The following is a 24,359-nucleotide window of genomic DNA, read 5'->3' on the forward strand; positions in this document are numbered from 1 at the left end:
GAACTCACAGAGATCCGCCTGCCTCTGCCTCCCGAGTGCTGGGATTAAAGGCGTGCGCCACCATCGCCCGGCTAGAAAGGGTTATTTATGAAGCCAGCAGGTGGTCTGCACCCAGGAAGGGTAGGGTAGCTGCGCAGGAATGGCACAATGTGGTTAGGGTTCCTCGGAGTGAGGGCAGGGTCTGCTGAGGAGGAGCAAGACTCATAAAGCCCTGCATAGCTGAGTGGGTCCTCAGGGGACCCCGGGAGAACAGGGCTAGGAAAGTTCCTGAGGTTTTTGCTTCCCGGTGCAGCACAGCTCAGGTTTCTAGGGAGGGAGGTGAGGAAACATAAGGGTCTGACTGTCTGTCTGTCCTTATTGCTCTTGCACCATCTTAGTAAGGCCTGGAGCATTCAGAGAGGCAACTGCAGGCAGGTGTGCCTCAGCCAGTGCAGTCTGGAGTCTGATGCGCCCTGTGTGGACGGGAAGGGTTATGCACACACGTTCACACCAGCTCCCCACACCTTGCAGCAACATCAGAGAGAAGCAGCGGGGAGTGATTCATGGAGCGAGAACCACCAGGGAGCAGGGTTGCTGAGCTTGGGCTGGAAGTGTACGCCATGAGGGATTCTTGCAACCCCCTCACCTCCAGATCTGGGCCCCTGGGCACAGCCTCACCCCCTACTGTGCTTCTTGGCCCCACAGAACCCCAGGGCAGACCTCTCTTGAACACGTGACCTAGACAGCCCCCTTCGCACCTCCAACTGCACAGACCTGGAAACAATCTAGCTGTCCATCAACAGGGGACTTGGTAAATAAATTATGAATGCCGCCACACAGCGAAATACTCTGTGGCTCTGGAGGAAAATAAAAGAGATGCGTACAGACTTGGAGGCATGGCCCGGCTTTTACTGTGCAGGGGAGGAAAAGAGCAAGAGGGGGAAATGCCATCATTTTTGTTTTGTTTTTTTAAAGAAACAAAGCTAAGTAGTGTGTGCATCTTAAATGCGCTCCTGTGTGTACTGCATGGGGTAAAGGCTGATTAGGAGCTTGGCCTCCTAGCTGGAAACTGCTGCTTGTCCCTCTTCCTCCCCACTCCTAACTCCCTTCCCCTGCGTGGCGTTTTCTTTCTTTGTGGCACCTAATACAATCTTCACATGGTCTATTTCGCCTGTCTATTCCTCTCATCATGTCTCCCGTGCTGCCCTTCCCACTAGAATGCAGAGGTGCTCAAGGCAAGGCCCTTGGTGCAGATACTGCCGGGCAGCTAGTAGGTGTTCAGTGAGCGTGGACTGGATGGAGTCAAATGGCGCCAGAGTGAATGAGGAAATGTTTGTTTGTTGTTTTGTCCTTTACTTAACATTCCAAGCACTGTGATGAGATCGCGGGTGATTTTTACTTCTTTTTATGATTTGTTGTATTGTCTCGCTTTCCTATAATCAATACACATTGTTCTCACAATCAAGAGAAATGTTTGAGAAGTGTTTTAAGAGGACTCGAAGAACATGAGACATGGGGCTGCTGCCCTGCACACATCCTCTCTCGCCTCAGCTCTGGCTCCCCTGGATCTGCCTGGACGCCCCCTCTCTCGCCTCAGCTCTGGCTCCCCTGGACCTGCCTGGACGCCCCCTCTCTCGCCTCAGCTCTGGCTCCCCTGGACCTGCCCGGACACCCCCTCTGTCCAACAAGCCCTGTCTAGCCTCCCTTGGAGACTTCCCCAGCTCCTGCTTTCCAAGCACTGTTCCCATCCCTCCAAATGAGTACTCCCACCACTGGGTCTTGGTTCCTGCTAGCTTGGCCTCTGGAATGTTCTCAGCCCTGCCTCCCCCATGTCTTGTCCCCCCCTCCCCCCCGCCCCGGCGCTTCTAAGTTTCTACTATTTTGCTAGCTCTCCCCCTAGTCTCCTCCTCACTTGGCAAAGCTGTCTGGGGCAAGGATGATTTCCCTTGCTCCCTCTTCTCAAGGCTCCAAGGATGCATGGGGACAGGCCGGCATGAGACTTCCTTGGTTTATCCGCAGCCTGGCAGCAGCATTTCTTCAGTCTCCTTCCCCATGTCTCTGCCTCTCTTGCCTTCTGCTTCTGTCCTGTTTCTCTTCCTTTGCTTGCGTTCCTCAGTCATTCCCGACACTTGGTTTCCCCACTGTCTCCCTCTCTGCCCTCTCTGTGCTCCGTCCTGTTGCTGGCTCCCCATAAGTCAGGAAGGACAACTATGCTTAGCCCATTAAGATCCTGCTGGGATCCTAAGGGGCCCTGAAGAGGCAGGGATGGAGTTAGCTTGGCCCACTGTTTGGGTTTCTGGTCTGGTCCACGGAGCTGCTCTGTGGTCACTGTTGATCTCAGGCAACTAGCAAGGGTCTGTTCCTGAGACTAGGCGTCTTTCTAATGTCCCCCTGGAAAGGGAGCCCCAAAAAGAGGAGCCTGATAGGGGCAGGGTGGGGACCCTTACAGCAATTTGGTTCAAACCAACAGCAAATCCCACTGAAGGCTGCTATCAGGAGGGTCCCCTGACCAGATGCAGTGTGTGCTACATTGGGTGTTAGTTTACTCCTGAGCACCCTGGATCTCATCAATGACCCTGCATGCTGCCTAGTTGAGGAAGCAGGCTCTTCTCCTGGTGGTGACAGATTCTGGAGAGGAAAGAACCCAGAGATGCCCCCTAATACACAAAATAGCAAGAGACAGTCCACAGGATGTGGGGCCAGACGGCCTCAGCCCAGCTCTGCTGCTCTATTCTGGGAGCCTCAATTTCCTTTTCTGTTCAGCGGGGCTGACATCTAGCTTGATAAACATTTCAACTTTGAAACCACAGCGGCCACCTTGGTGCTTGAATGGCCTTTCGGGATACCCATAAGCTGAAGGGATACTCACATCAGGAAGAAAGAGACAGAGAAGCCCTGGGAGAAGTCACCAAGCCCAGCAACTCAGTTTCTAAGGAGGGCTCTAAAGCCAGCCAATCCCCACCTGGAGCTGTGAATTGGTCAGTGTGTTTAAACATCACCTCAGCATTCTGGCCTGTAAAGTAGAGACTGTGGTTCATCATTCATCAAGTTCCCAGGAGAACTGATGAAGAATTTGGGCAGAGCCCTGCATGCTGGAAGCATACTGTAGGTGTCGGCTACTGTTAATTTGCAAGAGGGAGAACTCCATGTTTAAAAGTCAGCTTGTACCCTTAGGGCCAGCATAGCAAATGGCTGCTCTAGGAGTGACAGATGCCCCAGGCTCAGGCTCACCCCATCCAAGCCAGGGAACAGGCTCATATAACTAGGTTCTGGGTCCCCTAAATATTTATTGCTTCTTTCTCAGACTACATAAATATTATGTGTTCCCTATAAAAACCAGAATGCGCACACATATACTAGAACATATGGTAGAAAATACAAACCACATTTTCAGGCAGGCCTGAGTTTGAATCCCATCTCTGCCATTTGAGAATCATGAGCTCATGGCAGGCTTCCCTTAACATTTGGATCCAGTTTCCCATTTGCACGATGGAGAAAGCAATGCCCACCTGAGGGTAAGTTCATGAGAACTGGGTGCACAGCACTGTGTCCAGCATATGCAAAGTTCCTGTAGTAATTTCGTCACTCAGATGGGATGGTTTATGCTCTTGGCATTTCTTTCCTTAGTTTTTTTTCCTTTGTGCAATACGATGTGTGCTTAATATTAATGCTTCTAAATATTTATTGATTAGAGAACATACTGTCTAATCTTTTTATATTAAAATCATATCACCTCACAAGGCAATAGCACACAGGAAAGCATCTGGTGAAAGCTGGGCAATCTTTGGCTCAAATGCTTTGACTTGTGGCCCACCTCTTCCTCAATGCTCCACAGTCTTTTCCCCATTAATTGTAATCCCTGCATGCTCCCTGAAGAATTTTCACATCTCCCTATAACCTCCACATTTAAAAAAAAAAACAGCTTATTTTGATATAACTGGAGAGCTAGCAGGGTTGTGAAGACAGCGTGAAGGGATCCATGTAGGTAGCTGCCAGTGCCTATGGCTTCATGTAGGTGGCTGCCAGTGCCTATGGCTTCATGTAGGTGGCTGCTCCAGTGCCTATGGCTTGCTTCATGGTCATACCACATGGAAATCATGGGAACCTTGCCATGAGAACAGGTGTGTGAATAGTTCTTTGTCATGAATCACACATTAGATTCATGTAGCCACTGCCACTGAGACACTCATTGCCCATCTCTGTGGAGATGCCCCTCATAATTTACCTGCCCTTCACTGCCTCCAACCTGAACTGCCCATCTTCAGCTCTATGACGTGGTCATTTGGGGAAGGTGACTTTGACAATGAGACTTCTTATTGCCAAATCATATTCTGCAGCATCAACAAGGCAAGTGTCCTTTGCTTCTGTTTTTGTTCTGTGATACAGGGTTTCTCTGTGTAGACCTGGCTGTCCCAGAACTCACTCTGTAGACCAGGCTGGCCTTGCACTCAGAGATCCGCCTGCCTCGTCCCCTGAGTGCCGGATTAAAGGTGTGCACCACCGCCACCACACAGCACAGCTTTTCTTTTCTAAAAGAATCTACCAAGCAGTCAGGCCAGTGAGATGACTTAGCAGGTAGAGGCACTTGCCACGCAAGCCTGGTGACCTGAGTTCAAGCCCTGGGACCCACATAAAGGTGGAAGAGACAATTAACTCCATAACATGTCCTCTGACCCCCACATGCATGAATGCCTCCCCCCACACTAAGAATAAACAAACAACTAAAGCTATGATTGACCATGCCATTTTCAGGATGGGAGCGTATGTCCCACAGCAGCGAGAGAGCCAGCTTCTCCTGTGTCTGGAAGCTGCCCAGCCCCTAGCAGCATTCTTTTGGGGTATTCTAAGAGGTGGGTAGTATAGCTCAGAGGCACCAGGGGCATGCTGTTGGTTTGCTTCTGGGGCGTGTGGAGACTGCAGCTTTTAGACATAAAAGCAGGGTTTTTTTTTTTCTTTTTTTGAATCCCGTCCTCCACTAAGATCCAGCCTTGACCCTTAGGGTGACTTTGTGCCCATTGAAAACTCATCCAAGGAAGTCATCAGCACCCTAAATACTGAGCTAGCTCAATCAGGTCAGGGGGCAGCTGCCCTGGACATATTCGGTGGAGATCAGTGCGTGAACAAGTCTATGGCCTGGGCAGAAGGAGAATTATGTACTCTGACCCCGAGGTGAGCTAAATCCACAAAGGCCCTGGGGTGGGGGCTCCTGCAGGCGAGGGGCAACCTTCCCCCCATTCCTTTCTTCTGAGCATAGACCCACAGTCAGCATTCACTGTGATGCCATAGAGAAGCTGAATCTCACCGCACATGGCAAGACACATTGCAGAATCTGCTACCATTCCCATGGGCCCCGACTCACCCAGGCCAAAATGTGCCACAGGCTCCATCTCACACAGGTAACCGGAGCCCCCATCAATGATCCGTAGGTGCGCCCCACTCTTCTTGGTGTAGAGTACAACCTTGGCACCCCTGGCGAAGGCTCCAAACCGGGTGCGGGGCACCACACGCAACCAGTTGTTGCTGAAGCCCTGGGGGAAGGAAGGTGGTGAGCATCAGTCAGGTTGGCATAGAGCAGGGTGGGAGGGAAGAGGAGGAGCAGAGGAGAAGGAGGAGGGAAGAAAGAGGAGAGGAATGTGGGCTGCAGGAAGGGGGAAGCCAAACGACTGTGGGGCAAGGTTTAAGGCCAAGAAGTTCCCGTGGCAGAAGGCAGAGGGCTGAGCAGGGGATTCTCTTAGATGTGGTACTTCCGGCTGGGAACGTATGGGCTTCCGGTCCGAGGCTTTCCAGTTCCCATTTCCCATCATGCTGGCTAGCAAGCCCAGGTTCCTTGCCTTCATGGGCCACCGAGAGCACACCAGGCTGGGAGCTAAGGGCCCTGAGATGGGTGCACACCTGATTTCCCCGGAAGACTGATAGCGGCTGAGCCATGGACTCTCCATGTGACAAGATGAGGTCCAGCATGCCATCTCCATCGAAGTCGGTCACCACGCCCCCTACAAACAAGGCAGATTTCACCTCTAGCCATTAGCCCAGCCACTAGACTAATTGGGAGGAGGGGCTCCCTGGTGTGGTGACTATAACCATGAGTATGAAAGACAAAAAGAGAAAACAAACAGGCTGGGGCAGGAACAGGGCTGCAGGCCCATCTCTCTCCTGCCCATCATCCAGCTCAAGACAGGAATTCACAGACAAGCTTTCCTTCCTTTACTTGAATGTCATGGATGGGATGGGTCTAAGCTACGACCTGCTTTTCTTGTGGTTTGAATGATATACCTCTTTATTTACACAGTGGTTTTTGTTTCTGTTTTTCAGCTTCTCTAGTGTTTGTATAGGCATGGTCTATTTTTGGTTCTCTCTACAACCCAAAGACGTGAGAAAGGCAGACACTCTCATTTTGTGGAAAACAAAACCCAGAAAACAAAGTAACTACAGACCTGGGTCCCAGGATTCCCAGTCAAGTGCTCTTTATCTGGCTGATTGCCAGGAGGGGAGGGGTCAGACCCATGATGCCTGCCAGGGAACAGAGGGGACTCATCCCTCAACCTTCCCATCTCTACACAGCAAGGCATGGCCAGAGAAACAGCAGCCTCCCCATGAATCCTGCTTCTCCCCAGCAGGCCTGGGGACGGAGGGAGGGGTGGTCTCCTTCCCTGACTCCTGCATTTAGGCCCATGGCTCTCCTCCATTCCCATCCTCCTCTGGGATCTCCTGGTGGCAGGTACACCCTGGCTGCCTGACTTCTTGCTCCTCCCTGCCCAAGGGTATGGGTTGTGCTGAGCTGGGTGGCCTTACCTGTACCCCGGCCCTCGGGTTCTAGGGCGTCACCAGGATTGAGCTCCTCGATGAGGGGGTCTCCATGCTCCCTGCGGATAACACTGTAGAAAAGACAGACTTGGTCCAACAGGGCCCCGTGGGCTCCCTAGACCTACTGGCCCAGCCTTTGGTTCTATCCTTTGATTATTCCCAATGCTGTGCTCTGATGCCCACGGACTTTCTCTCACAGCCTCTGATTTCACTACGGCTGTTCCCTTCTTGCGCTTTAATTTATGTGGGTACACATTGATTTTTCCTTCTCTAATAGATGAATTATAGACAGCCTGAGAGGGGCAGGTGATGGATGGAGGAGGGCAGAGGTGCAGCTACCTTCAACTGATCTTCACGCTCCTCCAAAGGATGCCGGGTTCCATAGCTCCGTCTGTTGCTGAGGGATTAACTCTCTGCAGGTTCTCCCGCCTCAGCCTACTTGCCAGCTCGCCCTCCACTGACTGGCTGTCCTGAAAGTCATCCCTGATGCCTCTGCTGTCTTTATTCCTCTCCTGGCCTTTATCACTTTCTGTCCATGGTAACACTGCCCAGGGCATCTTATCTCTCGAGCCGGTCTATGAGCTCGCTGTACGCTGGGACCTTGTGTTAGCCATCTTGGCTTCTCTCACAGCACTGAACACAGGGCCTATCTCCCAAGTCAGCTCCAAGCACAAGTCTGTGGGGGAGTTGGAGTGAATTCCTGAGGCAAATAGGAAGGGTCCCTTTAGGTTGTGAGAGCCTTTCTGTGTATTTGGAATACTCCGTCTTGTCCCTGAGCACTTCTGAGACTCTTCCCATGTCTTGCCCTCTCCATATGAAGAGGTTATGTGGCTGACAGCAGTGTGAGCTTTCCTCCCTAGTTTCCCTCACTTGTTGGATTCTGTAGCTGTGATGGATGAGGAGCCTGGGGCAGGGGGAACTTGTACTCCTCTCCTAACCATACGGTCTGCTCAAACCACACTGTGTCCTCAAAGCTGGAGCCTGGTGACTGGATGCGGGCCGCTACAGACGTTCAGGCACTTGCAGGGCTGTACAGATGCCCGTGACACATCCTCCATTCACCTAGGGCATCTAGGTTGAGCACGCCCATGTGTACACATGGGTGGCACACAGTGTACCTGGGAAGGGTGCTGTGCACACACACACACATGGGCACACACGCATGTGCTAGAGGTGAGACTCTTCGGCTTGTAGACGCACACTGTCCTGTTGACTGTTTGTGGGCTACAGGCTCTGCTGCAGCTGGATAGATGCAGAGGGTGGCAAAGGGAAGAGGGAAATGACCAGGCTGGCATTTCAGCAGGTTGCTATGCTGGACTAGAGGCCAGGGGAGGGCTGTGGTGGGCACAAAAAACCCCACAAGACCAGAAAGTGGCACTGAACTTGAGACCAGACCAGAGGTATTTAGATGCTTATGTGGAAGGCAGCCCACGCCCCACTAGGCCTGGGAGAGTCCATGCTTGAATGGCCATCATGGACTCCTATCACTGGGGCTTGGATCTGGTTTGGGTGAAACACTGATTGAAGCATCATTAAAGGACCATGAGACTTTGGGTCCCCAGTGCCCAGGCATGTTGCAGGAGAGACAGAGCTCCAGGGACTGGTCCCTTCAGTGATGGTAACAAGCTGGCACAGTACGGGGCAAGTGAGGGTTAAACTTTCAAGCTGCCAGCTGAGCAGCCGTCCAGCTGCAGCCCTTAAGCTGTGTGCTCAGGACCCAGCCATCTGCCTCTGGGACTTGAGGCCCAGCTGTGTACCTAGACAGTGGCTTCTGTTGCCCCTGAGTGGAAGCGAACTCTGCCCCAGGGGGTGACCATGTGGCGACTGCCCACTGACAATCCAGGGACAGCCATTCTTGGGTAGCATGGGAGCTGGGAGGTTGGAACAGGCCAGGAAGGTGGACAGGCAGAAAGGTCCCTGGGTTCTTGGGCTACAGAACTAGAGCCCTAGCCAAGTCGCTGCTCAGGGCCCTGGCAAGTGACACTTTATTAGCCAGAGAAGGAAGGCAGCATCTCTGTTAACGAGCAATTGATCTTCTGCAATTAATCTAGAAGTTGTGAATAAGCTTTTTGCAAGGCACCTAATTAGTAAATCTGGTGCCTTCAGGGGGTGATTACATCCAGTCAGGATTGATGCTTGGTTAATAATTATATTTTAAAACATGCTTAGTCACAGCTTGCGCCTTTTATTAATAGTTGAGCCCCCTTGAGAGAGGGAATAGGGACATGGAGGGCCAAGCAGGTGACCTGACCTATTTCCTGGCTCCAGGACCTTTGCTCCACCTTCTCTCCTCACCCAGCGTGTCTTAGCGACATCCCAGACCACGTGAGGTTTGTTCCCAGAGTGCTTTTCAAATATCTGTGTGGTAAGAGTGGCTGTGTGCCTGCTGCTCTTGCTAGGCACTCCGAATCCTGGGCCTCCACCCTTGAGGCTTGGCCTGGACGTCTGAACACAAGCCCTTGGGAGATTCCTCCAGTCCCCACAAGATGTGTCACCTTGGAAATTTGTCCCTTTCTCTTTAGAAATGGCGCTCAGATGCTAGGGGACTCAGATTTTCTCTGTTCTCCACCTTAACTGTTGAGGAATGATCTTTTTGTACACTGTGAAGATGTGTCACTCGGATTGGTTTAATAAAAAGCTGAATGACCTATAGCTAGGCAGGATTTTTGGGACCGAGAGGACACTGGGAAGAAAAAAGGTGGGGTTTCCAGGAGATACAGAGGGAGCAAGACATGCTGAAGGACAGGCAAAGCCATGAGCCATGTGGCATTACGTAGATTAATAAAAATGGGTTAATTTAAGTTGTAAGAGCTAGTTAGCAACAATGATAATTTTATATATTATATAATAGCCGAGCTTTTATAATTTATAACAAGTTTCTGTGTCATTAGTGGGGATCCAGAAGTCCCAATGAAAAGGTCCAACTACACTTAGCCATCTCTTCCAATGTTCCCCAAAAATGCTCTACAGAACATCCAGTCTCTGAGAAACATCTCTGAAAAATGCGTCCTGGGGCCAAATCTATTTGAACATTCGGTCTATCTTTTGGAATGGTGAAATACTCAGTGGTTCTGTTATAGGTGCTCAGAAATCTCCAGTAAACAAGCCAGATCCCCTTGGACTTGACCCTGGAAGCCTTTCTGAGGCTGTGGGAGTTGTTCCACCTTGTGGGGATGGAGCTGGGGTCTCTCTGGACCATAGCCTCGCTACTCACTTACCAGCCACAGCGAGGGCTGACTGGGGCTGACGGCTAACTCAGGGTTCTCTCTCTATCTTGCTTAGTTTCTGTCCTCCCCTCCGCTCTCTTTCTTAATCAAGGACTATCCCCCACTTGGCACAGCCTCTCTGATCCTTGGACACCAGCCCCCGTGGCCTGGATACGGTACCGAAAGAGGCGATTGGCTGCCGAGCTGCGGTAGGCGATGTTGTTGAAGAAGACTTCCAGTTCTTGGTCGTTGTCGAAGTCGGCAACAATGACAGTTCGGACAGGGGAGGGCATAGAGAACTTGGGCGAGGCAATGTCCTGGAGGAGAGAGTGCTGAGGGTCAGAAGAAAGGAGGGTGGAAACAAGCCCACAACCCTCTCCTGTGTGACTATGCACGGAGGAAACCCAGCATCTCTGTTATGTCCCCTATCTCATGACCTGGAGTGGTGACCCTTGGGATGGCACAAACTTCAGACTGCCTGCAGAACACGGAAGGCAGAGTAACAGCTGCAGCTCACACCAGATCACGCAGGGAGCTCTGAGATGGTCCCTGGTCCCAACCACACTCAGCCCTACTGCTAGTCCCCTGAGCGGCCTGACATCAGCCGTTCACTTTACAGATGGGATACAGTCTTGAAGGGGGGTGACTGCTAACGATGGGGCCAGAGCCACAGCTACATACTAAAGATTCTGGCCTTCCTTCTCAAGTGCTGAACCAGAAACTGGGAAGGCCCTAGGAACCACCTGCTTTTGACTCCAGCCTCAGCACTGGCTTGACCTTCGGGGGAGGTCACTCAGCACTTGGGCTGCATCTCACTGGGGGGAAGGCTGCAGCCTATACTGTGAGGCCTGCCATGTCAGGCGCACATAACAGAGTGGCCAGGAGACAGATCACTGGCAGTCTATGATGCCTCAACCTTGTCACCAGCCCCATGCAAAGCCAGACCTATAAGCTGTGTTCCTCATTGCTCCTACTTCCTCATTTTGATTCTTGGGAGTCTTTGGATTTTATTTGAGACACAATTTGAAGGAGTGTCATTATCATTTCCCCAGGACTTCTGGGGAGACTCTGGACCCAAGACAGCCAAGCTGGGAACCCTCCCCACAAGCGTTGGCAGTCTTGAGAGGACCTGGCACAGGGTCCTAGGTGTGGGATTTGCCTCTGAAATGGAAGAAGAGCTGTGCAGATGGCCTTTTGTTTCTGGGCAGAATACTCCCATTGTGTATAGGTTGTCCCTTGAAGACATTCAGTGGCTGTCCAAATTTCACTGTGTAGGTGAAGAGAGCTGGGAAGGGCTGAGCTGGTTCTCTGGGAGCCCCTGCCCTTGGACCAGGCCCCTGCCCTCCTCTCTTTCCATAGCCTGCTTTGGAACCACAGAAAGGAGCTTTCTTGGCTCAGCTGCAGAGACACTTGCTCCTGGAGTCAGGAGAGGGTGACAGTCCTCATCAGCACCGTAATGAGGTTGATTAAGAGCCTGGCTGGCTGGTCAGGGTGGGATGAGCAGGGTCCTCAGAGCTGGGGAACAAGGAGACCTGAGGATCTCTAACTCATTACTGCTCCATCGATCCTGGAAAAATGGAAACTCACACAGCCCCCCTGGGCTTGCCCCTCTGCATGCCTGGGTTTCCAGATAATCTATGTAAAGCTCTTATCAGGGATCCTGGTACGTGGGTGGCAAGTGATAAATGGGACATTTGTTGTTATTGTTATTGTGCAGCTCAGGGGCCTCAGAAGGCCAGCATGTTCTCTAACCTCAGCATAGGACATCTGAAGCCTTTGTACTGTAAGCCACGAAGTTGATAATTTTATAATGGAGGCTGTCCTGTGTATTGTGCAGTGTCTGCAGCAACCTTGCTGGCTTTTGTCCTTCCCCAGTCAGGACAGTTCAAGATGTTCCCAGACATTGTCAAATATTTCAGGACAGGGAGGGCAAAATCATTTTTTCTGTGTGTTGTAATAGGAGCAGCGGGCTATGTTTCTGGTGCCTGGCCGCCCGCATGGCTAGCTTATGCCCCGAAATAATTACACGGAAACTGTATTCATTTAAACATTGCTTGGCCCATTAGTTTTAGTCTCTTATTGGTTAGCTCTTACATATTGATCTAACCCATTTCTATTAATCTATGTAGCCCACGAGGTGGCTTACCAGGGAAGATCTTAACCTGTGTTTGTCTGGAGTGGGAGAATCATGGCGATTCCTGACTCAGCTTTTTTCTCTCAGCATTCTGTTCTGTTTACTCCACCCACCTAAGGGTTGGCCTATCAAATGGGCCTAGGCAGTTTCTTTATTAATTAACCAATGAAAGCAACAGATTAGAAAGAAATCACTCCCACATCATCTGTGAGTCTGGGCTAGAATGCGGGACAGAGAGGGAACTTGCTCAGATTCCAGGATCAATGTCCTAAGTTCTAGGCAAGGGTCCTCTTCTCCAGATGGTCTAGAGTCTCAGCAGGGAAGGGAGCACGGAGACCACTTTTGGGTGGGGCCTCTTCATGGTCACATAGAGTTTGGGGATCCTGGATAATTCTCTGTGCTCACAAAGTTGGAATACTATAACCTTCCATTTTCTATGATGATGATGATTACTATTTACCAAGTCCTAATCCGGCTTTTCGATATTGGCTTCATCAAATCCATACTCTGTCATCTGTTGGGAAAGCCCCAAACTCAGGCACATCACTGTCACCCAGCAGCCCTCGGGGAGAACACTTGTCATTATATTCTGCCCACAGCTCAGGCAGCAGGACAAGGGGGTGTGTGTGGTTATCCTACCCTTTATTTGACTTTAGGGATAACCTGGGAGCTCCCTGGCCTCAACTTCTTTCCTCTCCCATCATTCTACCATGGACCCCAGTTAGCAGCTACTGGTGGGATGTCCCGGGAGACCCAAGGAACAGTAGTTGCCAAAGAGTGAATTTCTCTGACAGGGTTCCTGGGGGATGCCTTGGAGACTCCTCTTTCTCTGCAGCCATTGTTCTCTGAAAGCCTGCACCTGGCTGAGGCTGGTGTCCCTGACCCTGCATGTGGCCTTTCTTGGGACCCCACCCCCAGCTCTGGAGAGGCCCATGGAGGCACAAAGCAGGTTTCCATTTCTAATGGTCTGCCCAGCTGCCATGCAGCACCTGGCTGTTCTTACCCTAAAGCGGACCTTCCCGTGAGCACTCATCTGCAGATAGAGGCGGTGTGGGCCATTCCAGTTGCCGTAGACGATGTCCACTTTGCCGTCACGGTTGAAGTCTGCCAGGGCCACACCTCGCCCATGTTGGTGAGGGTCATCTACACCTGGGGAGGAGAGGCAGGAGCTCCAGGGTGCTCTCCCTGGTGTATCCCATAAACATTCGCCTCCAGCAACAAGAAGTGATCTCTTACAGTCCCTGTTCTTCCGGGAAGATGGGGAGGCACAGCGGAATTCAGATGTTCTCATGGGAACAGGAAGTAGCACAGCCATCCCCTTGCATGCTACCTGGACTTGGCTCAGAGCATCATGGTCCAGGAGAAGGAGAGTGATGGGCATTCTGGGGGACCAAAGCCTTTCCCACCACTGTCACATGGCCACAGGGAGACATTGAATTGATCTCGTCCCTCTTTGCTTAACTCTCGCAAGGGTTCACCAGTACTTCGGGTCAAGTTCAAATATCTGCCCAGGGATGGCAGGTTCTGACTTACTGGGCCCTTATCTGTCTTTGTTGTGTTGTACTGACTCTTGACTAGCTAAGCTCTGGTTACCATAGTCTTTCTATTCCCTAAGTGAACCAAGTTCTTCCTATGTTTCAGTTCTTTGCTCTGGTGTGTCTTCTTCAGACAACTCCCCGGCCCCTGGAAACCTAACCTCTTAGGGAGCTTCCATGGCCTGTGCCCACAACACAAGCCAGATTCAGGAAAACAAATACTGCATGGTTTTTTCTTTGTTTGTTTTTTTGAGCAGGGTTTCTGTGTAGCCCTGGCTGTTCTGGAATTCACTTTGTAGATCAGGCTGGTCTCGAACTCACAGAGATTCACCTGCCTCTGCCTCTGCCTCTCTAGTGCTGGGATTAAAGGTGTGTGCCATCACCACCTGGCTCATGTTTTCTTGAATATGTAAACTCCAGGTTTACACACACACACACACAAAGACCCACATACATATACACAGAACCTGATGTGAAAGTTGAAAGAGGCTTATGAAGGAGGAGGCCTAAAGGTGCAGAGAGAAGTGGATAGGAAAAGGCAATAGAATATCTGTGACATGAAAGCAGAAAGGGACAATTTGGAGGTGAGGGGACAGCAAGGATGATGATGGGGAGGGCAGCGTGGAGGTGACTAAGTGGACGTAGGCTAGAATCTCCCTGGTAAGCCACCTCGTGGGCTACACTAGAAATGGGCTAGTCCAGGTGCGAGAGTTAGCCGAGAAGAGGCTAGACAGAAATGGGCCAAGCAGTGTTTAAAAGAATACAGTGTCTGTGTAATTATTTCGGGGCATCAGCTAGCCAGGCGGCCGGGGTGCTGGGGATGCAGCCCCGCCACTCCTATTACTACAACTAAGAACAAAGAATGAATGAAGACATCACAGTAAAACCATTGTTTTCTACATTAACTAAAAGGGTTAATAAAGAAGACAAAAATGCAGTTCCGACAGAAGCCCCTCCCACCGCCCTCCTCCTCATCTTTCTAATCTTCCCCTTCCTGGTGCCAGCCTTTGGGGGCCCCACTCTCCCGAGATCAGCCACGCCCCGGTGGGTCCTGTGTGCCTCAGGTCTACCTCAGTGCCTGTGGTTGCGTGGCAGCGCTCAGTAAGTACTTGCTGAATGAATGAAGAGACATAAATAATTTGACAGCAGGCAACGCGGGGATGCAAGTGACAGCAGAGGAAACAGAGCAACCATGACAGAGAACCCACAGAGGACCTGCGAGCACAGGAAGGGAGGTGCCCGGCTGCTCACTTTCACCATCCACCGAGGAGCCCATGCTAGGAGAAGGAAGTAGGCACAGCCTGGGCGTAGAGGCAGATCTGCCCGCTCGTGGCCCAGGCGCAAACCTAAGTAAAGGTGACACTTCCAAAGGACAAAGAACTGCAGGTTGCCCTGGGTACAGGGTGGTAGAACAATAGAACAGAGGTCATGGGCAGACTCCAGACTGCTGAAAACAGGGTGACCCTGAGAACGGGGGTCAGGAGAAGGCAGGGGTGGGGGCTCCGAGAGCCTTGGAAGCAAGGTGTTATCATGGAGGGGGGGAGCCCCGGGGCTGAGCATTGATGGGAGAGGAAGCAGCCACTCAGATGGAGAGGGTGGGGTTGAAGGGACAGGGGACAGTCCCCAAAGCCTAGGGTTGATAGTCCATTGCATTCTCTGCAAACTCCCTCTCCTAAGTGTCGGGTCGGTGGCCTTCTGAGCTGGCCCATTTCTCTCCTATCTGTGAGGCACCTTGACAAGGAGCTGGTTCCTTTTCACGGGACTAAGCAGTGCCAGGCTGCATTTCACAGCAGCATCTGTTTGGGTGATGAATGCCCCCTTGACATGTCTTGTTAAACCCCTGCAATCACTTTGACTTTCAATTACGGGCCTCGCACCTCGCATCTCCTCCTGCCCGATACCTTCTCCCACTCCAACTTGTTCGCTCACCTCTGCTTCCATCTCCTTAACACCTCATCAAACGCTCTCAGTTTTCTGTGCTACCTCCTTCCCTTCATTCCGTGATTTCTCAGCGGAGAGATCGGCTGCTGCCAAGTACAACTCAAGCAGGGGATGGGTGCAGAGGGCAGAGGACCACACCCTATTATGTCAGGGAAGGAGAGACACTGGACTTGGGTGCAGGATGACAGGCAACCAGCTGGGGTAGGTGGTGTTTCAGCTGGGATGGGAGGTCAGGAGGCACCCATGGGGAGACTCCTGAGCAGGAAGATGGACGGGGAGACACTCTTGTATCAGAGAGAAGGGATGGGCTCGTGCTTGGGGCTTAGATGCTGCTGTCTGCAGAGCTGGTGGGACATAAGATCTATGGGTTCAGATCCACAGTCATCTTTCTTGTGCTCCAAGGAAGAGATGCATCGAAGCTCATTCTTTCTCAATATGGGAGGAAATGAGGGCTGAGGGAGGGGCTGAAGGGCACCCCACATCCACAACCTTTTCATAAACTATTCATTCTGTCATCACCTGGGTGCCAAGAGAGGACAGTACAAGTCCCTGTCCCTGTAGATCACACAAGAACAATCACAAGGGCAACGCAGGAACCTGAGAGGCAGGGACCTGCCAGGGGGAGTGGAAGCAGAGGAGGAAGGCAGGAAAATGCTTCTCAGAGGTGACTGGGCAGGATGTGGAAGGGCACATGGGAGTTCCTCAGAGAACAGGGAGGGCGGTCCACAAAAGAAATGGTACAAGCAAAGGTCCTGAGGTTGATGGGTGATAACCACAGGCAGGAAGGGGAGCAGGGTTGGACGCTGTGATGATGGGCCGATTTGCCTTTGATCCTGCTCCTTATTAGAGCTGGTCATGTAGATGTTTGTTTTCTTTCTAACTGTGGGGCCGTCTCGGCCTTACTCAGGCAGGCATTCCTAGCTCTCAGCAGTAGTCAGACACTTAGCAAAGCTTCTTGAAATGGTGGTTGGTGGTGTACATCTTTAATCTCAGCACTTGAGAGGCAGAGACAAGTGGATCTCTGAGTTCGAGACCAGCTTGGACTATAGACCAAGTTCCAGGACAGCTAGGGCTACACAGAGAAACACTGTCTTGAAAAAAAAAAACCACCAAACTGAACCAATAATAAACAAAACAACCAACCATCCCCACCAAACAAAACAAAATGAAAAAAAATCAAAACAACAAAACTAATTTTAATAATGGCTGGTCTACTTTGCGGCCCATGCCATGAAAGCAAGCCCATTCCCAATGCTGCCTAGATGACCACAAATCAGAGGCTGGACAGCCCAGAGATCTAGAGTAGAAAAAAATGAATAAAATGATTCCTAGTGATATTCTGTTATACTCATAGATTGGCGCTAGACCAGATGTCATCAGAGAGGCTTCCTCTAGTAGCTGATGGGAGCAGACGCAGAGACCCATAGTCAAACATTAGGTTCAGAGAGATCCCAAATTGGAGCTCTCCATTGGGTCCCTTCCCTTGGAGCTTGGTGAATCCTGTGGAAGAGGAGGCAGGTGGAAAAGTGTAGGAGCCAGAGGGGTAAGGACATCAGGAGAACACAGTCCATACAACCCACTAAGCAGGGCTCAAATAGGGCTCACGGAGACTGAAGCGGCAATCACTGAGCCGTATGGATCTACCCTAGGTCCTCTGCAAGTATGTTATGAATGTCAGCTTGGTGTTTTGTGGGACTCCTAACAGTGGAGAAGGGGTGTCTCTGACTCTTTTCCTGCCACTGGGACCCCTTGTCATCTGGGTTGCCTCGCACAGCCCTGATAGGAGGTTTGTGCCTAGTCTGATTGTGACTTGTTATGCTGTGTTTGAGTAACATCCCTGGGAGGCTTGCTTTTTTCTGACGGGGAACAGAGGGGTGGTAGATCTGGGGGAGAGGGGAGGGATGTGGGGGAGATGAGAAGAATGGAGGGAGGGGAAACTGCAGTCAGGATGAAGTTTAAAAAAAGAAAATTGTTGTTGGATTAAACTGAATGTTTATGATAAAAGAGGGAGTGGGCAAAGGTGCCTACAGTCAAGACTATTGACCCGAGTTCAAGCCCCAAGAACCACGTGGTAGAAGAATAGCTTTTGTAACTTGTCATTAGACCTCTAACTGAGTGCCTAGCACACACATCCACACATGTACACACAGTTACGTAAAATGTTAAAAAAAAAAGGAAGATAAATGGGGAGAGGCCAAGTCGCGGAGGGAAAGCTTCAAGAATTGTGCTAGGAAACAAAAGCCGACTCAGAGGTTCATAGGCCAGTGCCATCTGGGCACAGGCAGGGCCTGCCAGGGGCCTCCCTGCTCCATCAGCAAACACCCTTGTGGCTTGAGGGTGGCAGAGAAACCCACAGTCCCCTAGGCCCAGGGACGTCTGGGGCCCAGGAGAGGTCCGCACTTACCAGCGCCAGCTGCAGCATCCACAAAGGTGCCGTTGCCTTGATTGTGGAAGAGGAAGTTGGGTCCGTTCTCGTTGTCACAGAAGATATCTGAGGCGCTGTTGCTGAGAATGGGGCCCACGCTGACACCCCGGCCCGCTAGGAGAGGAGGTACGCCCACAGTGAGTGCCAAGCGCCCAGCCCAGCCCTGCCCGCCGCTTGGAGGACTGGAGGCTGAGGTCCCAGGTAAACTGCTTTAAGGAAAAGCTGAGCGATCTGAACTTTGGGATGCTTCCCTGAGCTGGACAGAACTCGGCTCCCAATCTCCCTAACTCTGATGGCACGGAGGCCGGAGAGGAGCTGGGCGGGGTCACTTTGTGCCAAAAGCTTCATCCCGTGTCCCAGGAACGCAGGGTGAGGTCACCACACATGCCAGTCGAATCACAACACATCTAAACCCAGCTCTGCCCCTGCGAGCACTCTCACGTCACGGGACCCTCAGCAGTGCCTCAGTCCCAAATAATCCCGTCCAAACCTATGCGTGTGTTCTTGGGTTAGGAATCTGAGGAAGTCAGCCCTGCCTGGCTGTTTGTCTCAGCTGTAGGCCCAAAGATGCTTATTTGGCTGATACACTGAGCAGTTTGGCTCCCTGGTAGTGAACTGGCCGAACGGATTACGGCGCATCCATATGGTGGATCATTCCGCAGCTGCTGAAAGGACCGTGTAGATCCATATGCACTGACTTGGAGGAGTGCCTGCGATTGTTAAAAAAAAGTATCTTGGCAAGTAACGGTATTGTGTGATCTTACATTTATTAAAAAAAGGTGGGAAATTCTTGGTATTTCAGAAGATATGTGTGTCTAAGCTAGTTAGAATTTGGAGAAAAGTGGAGAAGGTCACACACTAACTAGCTGCATCAGGACCGACCAGGGACAGGAGAGCGATGGTAGTTGGCCTTTTCTTTGACTGTGTCCCCACTTGTTTGGCTAGAGGCAAGTCTCGTTTTTGCAGTTTGAGAGGAGACTCTCCAATGGAATATATATATATATATGTTGTTGTTTCTCTTTTGTTTGCTTTTTAAGACAGGGTTTCTCTGTGTAGCCCTGGCTGTCCTGGAACTTGCTCTGTAGACCAGGCTGGCCTTGAATTCACAGAGATCCTCCTGCCTCTACCTCCCAAGTGCTTGGATTGAAGGTGTGTGCCACCACCACCACCTGGCTTACATTTTTTTAAAAAAAGACACAGATCAAGCCAGCTCTACATTAGGCTTTGAGGACTATATCAATTTTGAGCTCCCGATATGAAGAAGTCCAACCTTAATGCATCCTGAAACAAAGTAACCCAAACCAGAGGGCTTCAACTAGAGCCTTTGTTTGCTGATCCTCACCTGCTCCCCGGGAAAACCCTCGCACCTGGAAAGCCTTACCAGCCACGGCCCCTGGATTCTGGAAAACTATAGCCCTACAAGGAGTGGCTGCAGATTCTTAAAAGAGGCTGACTATAGACAACTGTTATCCACTGAATGTCAGGTTTTTTTTTCTGTTAAATGGGGATTTTCTGAGTTGCCCTTTTCAGTCTTTATAAAAATCAAACAAGTGAGAAATAATGATGGGTCAAAAGTGTCCAACAGGAGGGAGGGAAAACGAATCCCTATACTCTCCTGGGGCAAATATAAATTAGTACAACTCCAAAGCAGTATGGTATACCCTCAGAAAAATAAAAAAGAAATACTGCTACCATATGACCCAGCAATTTTGTGGCTGGGTGTACACCCGCCATGGAAAATAAAGTCAGTAGGGCCCGGTATTTCTGCACTCCTGTGTCCACTCCAGGACTATTCACGGGTGTCGATGTGAAGCCACCCTAAGCGTCTGTCAGAAGACCGAATAAAGAAATGTTACCAGCCTTACGAAAGAAGAAGATCCTCTCATTTGTGGCCATATAGATGAGCCTGGAGGACAACATGCCAAACGGAGCTGAGACACAGAAGCAGCGTTTCCCTAAGCGGTGGAGTCTAGAGAGTCAAGCTACAGAAGCAGGGGCACAGAGTGAAGTTGCCGAGGTCTGGGTGAAGGGGGAAGATGGTGAAGGGCCGACAATGACAAAAGGGAAGGGTTGAGCAGGGGGCTAAGTCGAGAGAGAGGCTATTGTACGACATGATGTGTACCGTTAGTACCACATGCTGCTCTTGCTGGTCAAGATGGTGGGTTTTAAGTGACCTCGCCACAAGTAGAAAGTAATGTGTCTTAGTCCAGCTATTGCACAGGGCATTTATATTTCAGAACATCATGGTGTGTATGATAAGTAAGAAGTTTCTGGAAGTTTATTTTAAAAACATGAGGCAAGAGAGAAGGAGGCTTTGTGGCGTTTGCAGTCTTGCTGTGCAACCAGGCCTGTGGACTGGCAGTTGGGCTTCTCAGAAGTGCAAAATCTCAGGCCCATGGAGTCCTGCATGCTGACAAGACCACTGTGTGGTTTCTATGACAAAAGGACAAGACATATTGCTGCAAGGAACTGGCTATCATGACAAGAGAAAATCTGGAGCTGGAATTTTTAAGTAAATGCCAACTTTGGCAGAGCCAGGTGACAATGGCCAGGCCCTTGGCCACCCACCTCTGGATGGATCCAGGGGTTTGTGAAGTGACTGAGCTCATCTGAGAAGAGGGGTCTCAGGCTCCTGTGGTCCTCCATCCTGGGAGAGGCTCCCTGACAAAGTATGGGGCTTTGTTCCAGGACAGAGCTGGGCAGGGCTCCATAGTGCCTTTATCTCTTTCATTATCTGCTAAAGCTTGTTGGGCTTTTGTGTCCTGGAATTTTTCTTCCCAGGTAATCAGATTACATCTCAAAGGAAGAGTCCAGTCTTGTGAAAATGAGCAACGAAATCCCCATCACCCCTGGTGTTCCTCCTTCCAGGAGGTATCACACAGAATGAAGACCATAAAGGAGGGTGGTGACTTCCTGGTCACTTTCTACAGCCACTAGGGTGGATGCTGAGACATGACCTAGTCACCGCCTCTGACAGCTAAAAAGAGGAGCCGGAAACTCCAGCCCAGGGAAGGGCTTCCAGGAAATTCCAGGTGGGACTCAGGACTTGCCACCATGCAGCTCAGTCCTTCTCTCTCTGTGGCGTCCTCCAGTTTCCTCTCTGCCTCTGGCTCCCAAGCTGTGACACATTCCCTTCATTTTCTACAAAGCAGGTTATTTCCCTTTTGGACAAATTTCTAAATCTTTCTAATTAACTAATTGGGTTGGGTTGAAGCCTTGCACCATTTGTAACCTGTAATTACTAGAAAATTGCCATGGTAACCACACTACTAATTAGCAGCAATTTATTGCCATAGCAACCGGACCATAACAGAGATGTTACCCACAACTCCTTCTTGGCAAGTTGGTCACACAGTTGGGGAGTAGGTGAGTTCACAGTTTAGGGATCCAGGCTTTTGGGGCTCATCTCTATAAGCCTTAGGATAGGGTCCAAACTGGGATCTCAGGCAAAGCAGCCAGGTGCTGCACCCCTCACTGTTGCCACAAGGGAAACTCTCAAAACCAACGGAAACCTCCCCTTCAGACTGCCCTTCCATCCCTCCTCTGTGGTCCATGGCTCCTCTCTGGGGGTCAGTGGCAAAGGCAGCAGCCAGTCTCCCAGGACCCGTTTCTCCTTTTCTTCCTGCTTTGTGACACCCACCCTCCCTTCCTCTCCCAAGGTTTAGCATAAACCATATCATACAGGGCTACCCAGACAGCGGCTAGGGACATCTTGTTAAGTCTTGCAGAGCAACATCATGATGGAGTCATCTCCACCCTTGTCAATGACTTCTTCGCTGTGTGAAGCCAGCAACCCCTCTCCCAGACACAGGGTCCCCCAGATGAGCCTGTAGTGGTGAAATGCCAGCCCTCAGCACTGGTGTTCCGCCAAATTCAAGGTTGAGCTATGTGACCTTGGGCATACCGCTTAACCTTTCCCAGCTTCTGTCTTCTCATCTATGAAATAAACTGGTAATAATAATAGCTCCTTCTCTGGGGTGTCATAAATATTAAGTGGGATGAATTTTGGAAGGTATCTTGGAAAATGTCAGGTGCCACATAGTCATTAGCTGGGACTATTTACCACCTGCTGAGTGACTAATATCACTTTATTTTTGCCCAGCACTTCAAGCTTCAAAGGCCCCTTTGTTATGCTGTGGGGCTTTGAATGATTCCGTCTCCCCTTCCTTCCCAAGGACATGTGCCACTCCGAAGAGTCTGTCAGAGAGGCTGGGAGTTCCAGGGTTAATGGCCCTCTGAGGTCTCCACTTCCCCTTGCCACATTTCAGGCTTCCCTGTTTGCTCATCGGACCCAATCCGTATGGGGAAGCCTTGGCTATTCTCAATACCCACTCCTCCAGACCTCTGACCCCTGGCACTTGGACAGTGCAGGCTCCAGTGTGATTCTGCACAGGGGTTCATCTCCCAGCTCTGAGGGGCTGGATGGAGAGGGAAGGGCAGAGGCTGTGGATGAATAGTACACTTTGAACTGCTCCAACTATGGACTGCTGACCCAGGGATGGAGCAGCAGACTGGGATCCAGTTTCCGAGGAATGGCCTTTGAGTTATTTCCTGGGCCATTCTCTTTCTCTGGAACTTTGGAAGGAGACCTCTGAGGTACCAGTCACTGGCATTGCAAAATGCAGGGGTGGGGCAATGAGAAGACTCTTAAGTGTCTACTTTTCAACAAATGCATCCTCCAAACTGGACCAAAGGATAAACATATTGGAAGCAGTTTCCCGTCCCATGCCCCACTGCAGTGCAGGCTCAGGGGCTCCTCACTGGAAGGGTATGGACCTGTGACATTCCCCTACTGGAATCTCGTAGTGTTCTTATGGACACCAAGGCCCATAGGCTGCCAAGAACATCCAAGATATCATAAGAGTTGGTCTAGGATGCTGGAAAACGTGTGAGGCAGAGGGATGAAGGGTGTGAGCTGGAGAAGAAGGCAACAGGTAGGATGGTAATGGGGTCCCCCTTTGTAAGTGTGTTCCAAATGGAGGCACTGATGCTGTGTCGGGGTGGGGAGAGCCTGCTGATGCCAGACAAGGCTGGACTGTGAGGCTTTGGGAACTGGTACTGTCGGACAAGGACACTCACTCAGCTCAGGTCTCTCCAGCCCGTGGTTCCTTGAAGGTTTCCAAACGGGCCACCAGAGGCTGTAGGAAGAAGGACCAGCATCGAGGGGCCAAGCAGAAGCTGCATGAGGCCAGCGTGGGTAAAGGACTGGAAGGAAGAGCCAGTGGCTCTGACCTGTATGCTGGGTAAGGGCACACACATCTCGCGTTAAGTTTCATGACACCTGGAGGTGTGTCTCCTCACCACCACTTTCTCAGCTGAGAAATAATGAATTGCATATGTTTATCACATACAACATGTTTTGTAGAATGTATATGCTACACAGTGACTGAAACGAGCTAATTAACATATGCATCATCTCGCATATTTAGTTTCTAATTCTGTGAACCTTTAGAATCTATTGTCTTGGTGTCATGCAGGAATACAATGTATTGTTATTAACCATGGTCACCATAGTGTACAGTAGAGCTCTTGGACGCACTTGTTCAATGGAATGAAAATGTTATTTATTTTAGCTAATACCTCTTCAATGTCCCCAATTCCCTCCATTTTCCAGGTGAGGAAACTGAGGCTTACATAGGAGCAACCACAGTTGACCAGTGTTAGGGTCCCAACACAAACCCTTATGCTATCTCCTCGGCTTGATTCTGATACTTCTCAGGCTCCCTTTCAACAGAGAGGGGATTGGTACTGCCACCTCGGGGGGTGTAGCCGGGTGCAGCTCTCTCTTGAGACAGCTGAGAAAAATGTGTGTAAAAATTAAAGTTTTAGTTTATCACACATCTGTTCACCCCAAAACAAGGGCAGACCTCTCTAACCTCCATCAAACGCACCTGACACCCTAGGAATGGTCTCCCTGTACCCTGAACTTTGGGAACTCCTCTGGGGACCCCTCTGGAGCTCCTGGACCTGGCTGTCACTCTAGCCTTGCCTGGTCCTAGCTGCTAGATCTGGCTGAGCTACTGCTGGAAGGGCTGCCACCCACCTGGGACCCAGGGAGGCTCCTCAGCCCCCACCCGGAGGCACCAGTCATGCTACTGATGGGAATCTGCCAGAAGGGCTCAGCTGGGCTTTGGGCCTCTCCGTCTCCTCCAATAATGACTTCCTATAAATCAGATCTGCCCTCCGCTTTGTTCCACACTGCTCCCAGCCAACGGCAGAACTCTCCACCCAACATCATAAATCCCCCTTCATTTTCTTTCCAAATTTCCTTTAAGGCTTCTTTAATCACCACCTTGCAGCCTAGGCAGATGCTCCCTCAAAGGGTGAGGCCTGAA

At 50.8% G+C, this 24,359-nt stretch overlaps 1 protein-coding gene across 1 annotated transcript in view; it reads right to left on the reverse strand.

Moving 5' to 3' along the window:
• Crtac1 (cartilage acidic protein 1) overlaps positions 1–24,359 on the reverse strand; it is a 142,504-nt gene that overhangs the window by 7,675 nt on the left and 110,470 nt on the right. Inside the window, exons 6-11 of the mRNA XM_026781662.1 lie at positions 18,004–18,138; positions 13,127–13,272; positions 10,170–10,306; positions 6,772–6,854; positions 5,872–5,972; positions 5,339–5,507 (exon numbers count right to left, since the gene is read on the reverse strand). Of these exons, the coding sequence (XP_026637463.1) occupies positions 5,339–5,507; positions 5,872–5,972; positions 6,772–6,854; positions 10,170–10,306; positions 13,127–13,272; positions 18,004–18,138 (771 nt within the window). The remainder of the gene's footprint in view (positions 1–5,338; positions 5,508–5,871; positions 5,973–6,771; positions 6,855–10,169; positions 10,307–13,126; positions 13,273–18,003; positions 18,139–24,359) is intronic.

Source organism: Microtus ochrogaster, chromosome 8, assembly GCF_000317375.1.
Source record: "Microtus ochrogaster isolate Prairie Vole_2 chromosome 8, MicOch1.0, whole genome shotgun sequence".
Classification (NCBI taxonomy): Eukaryota; Metazoa; Chordata; class Mammalia; order Rodentia; family Cricetidae; genus Microtus; species Microtus ochrogaster.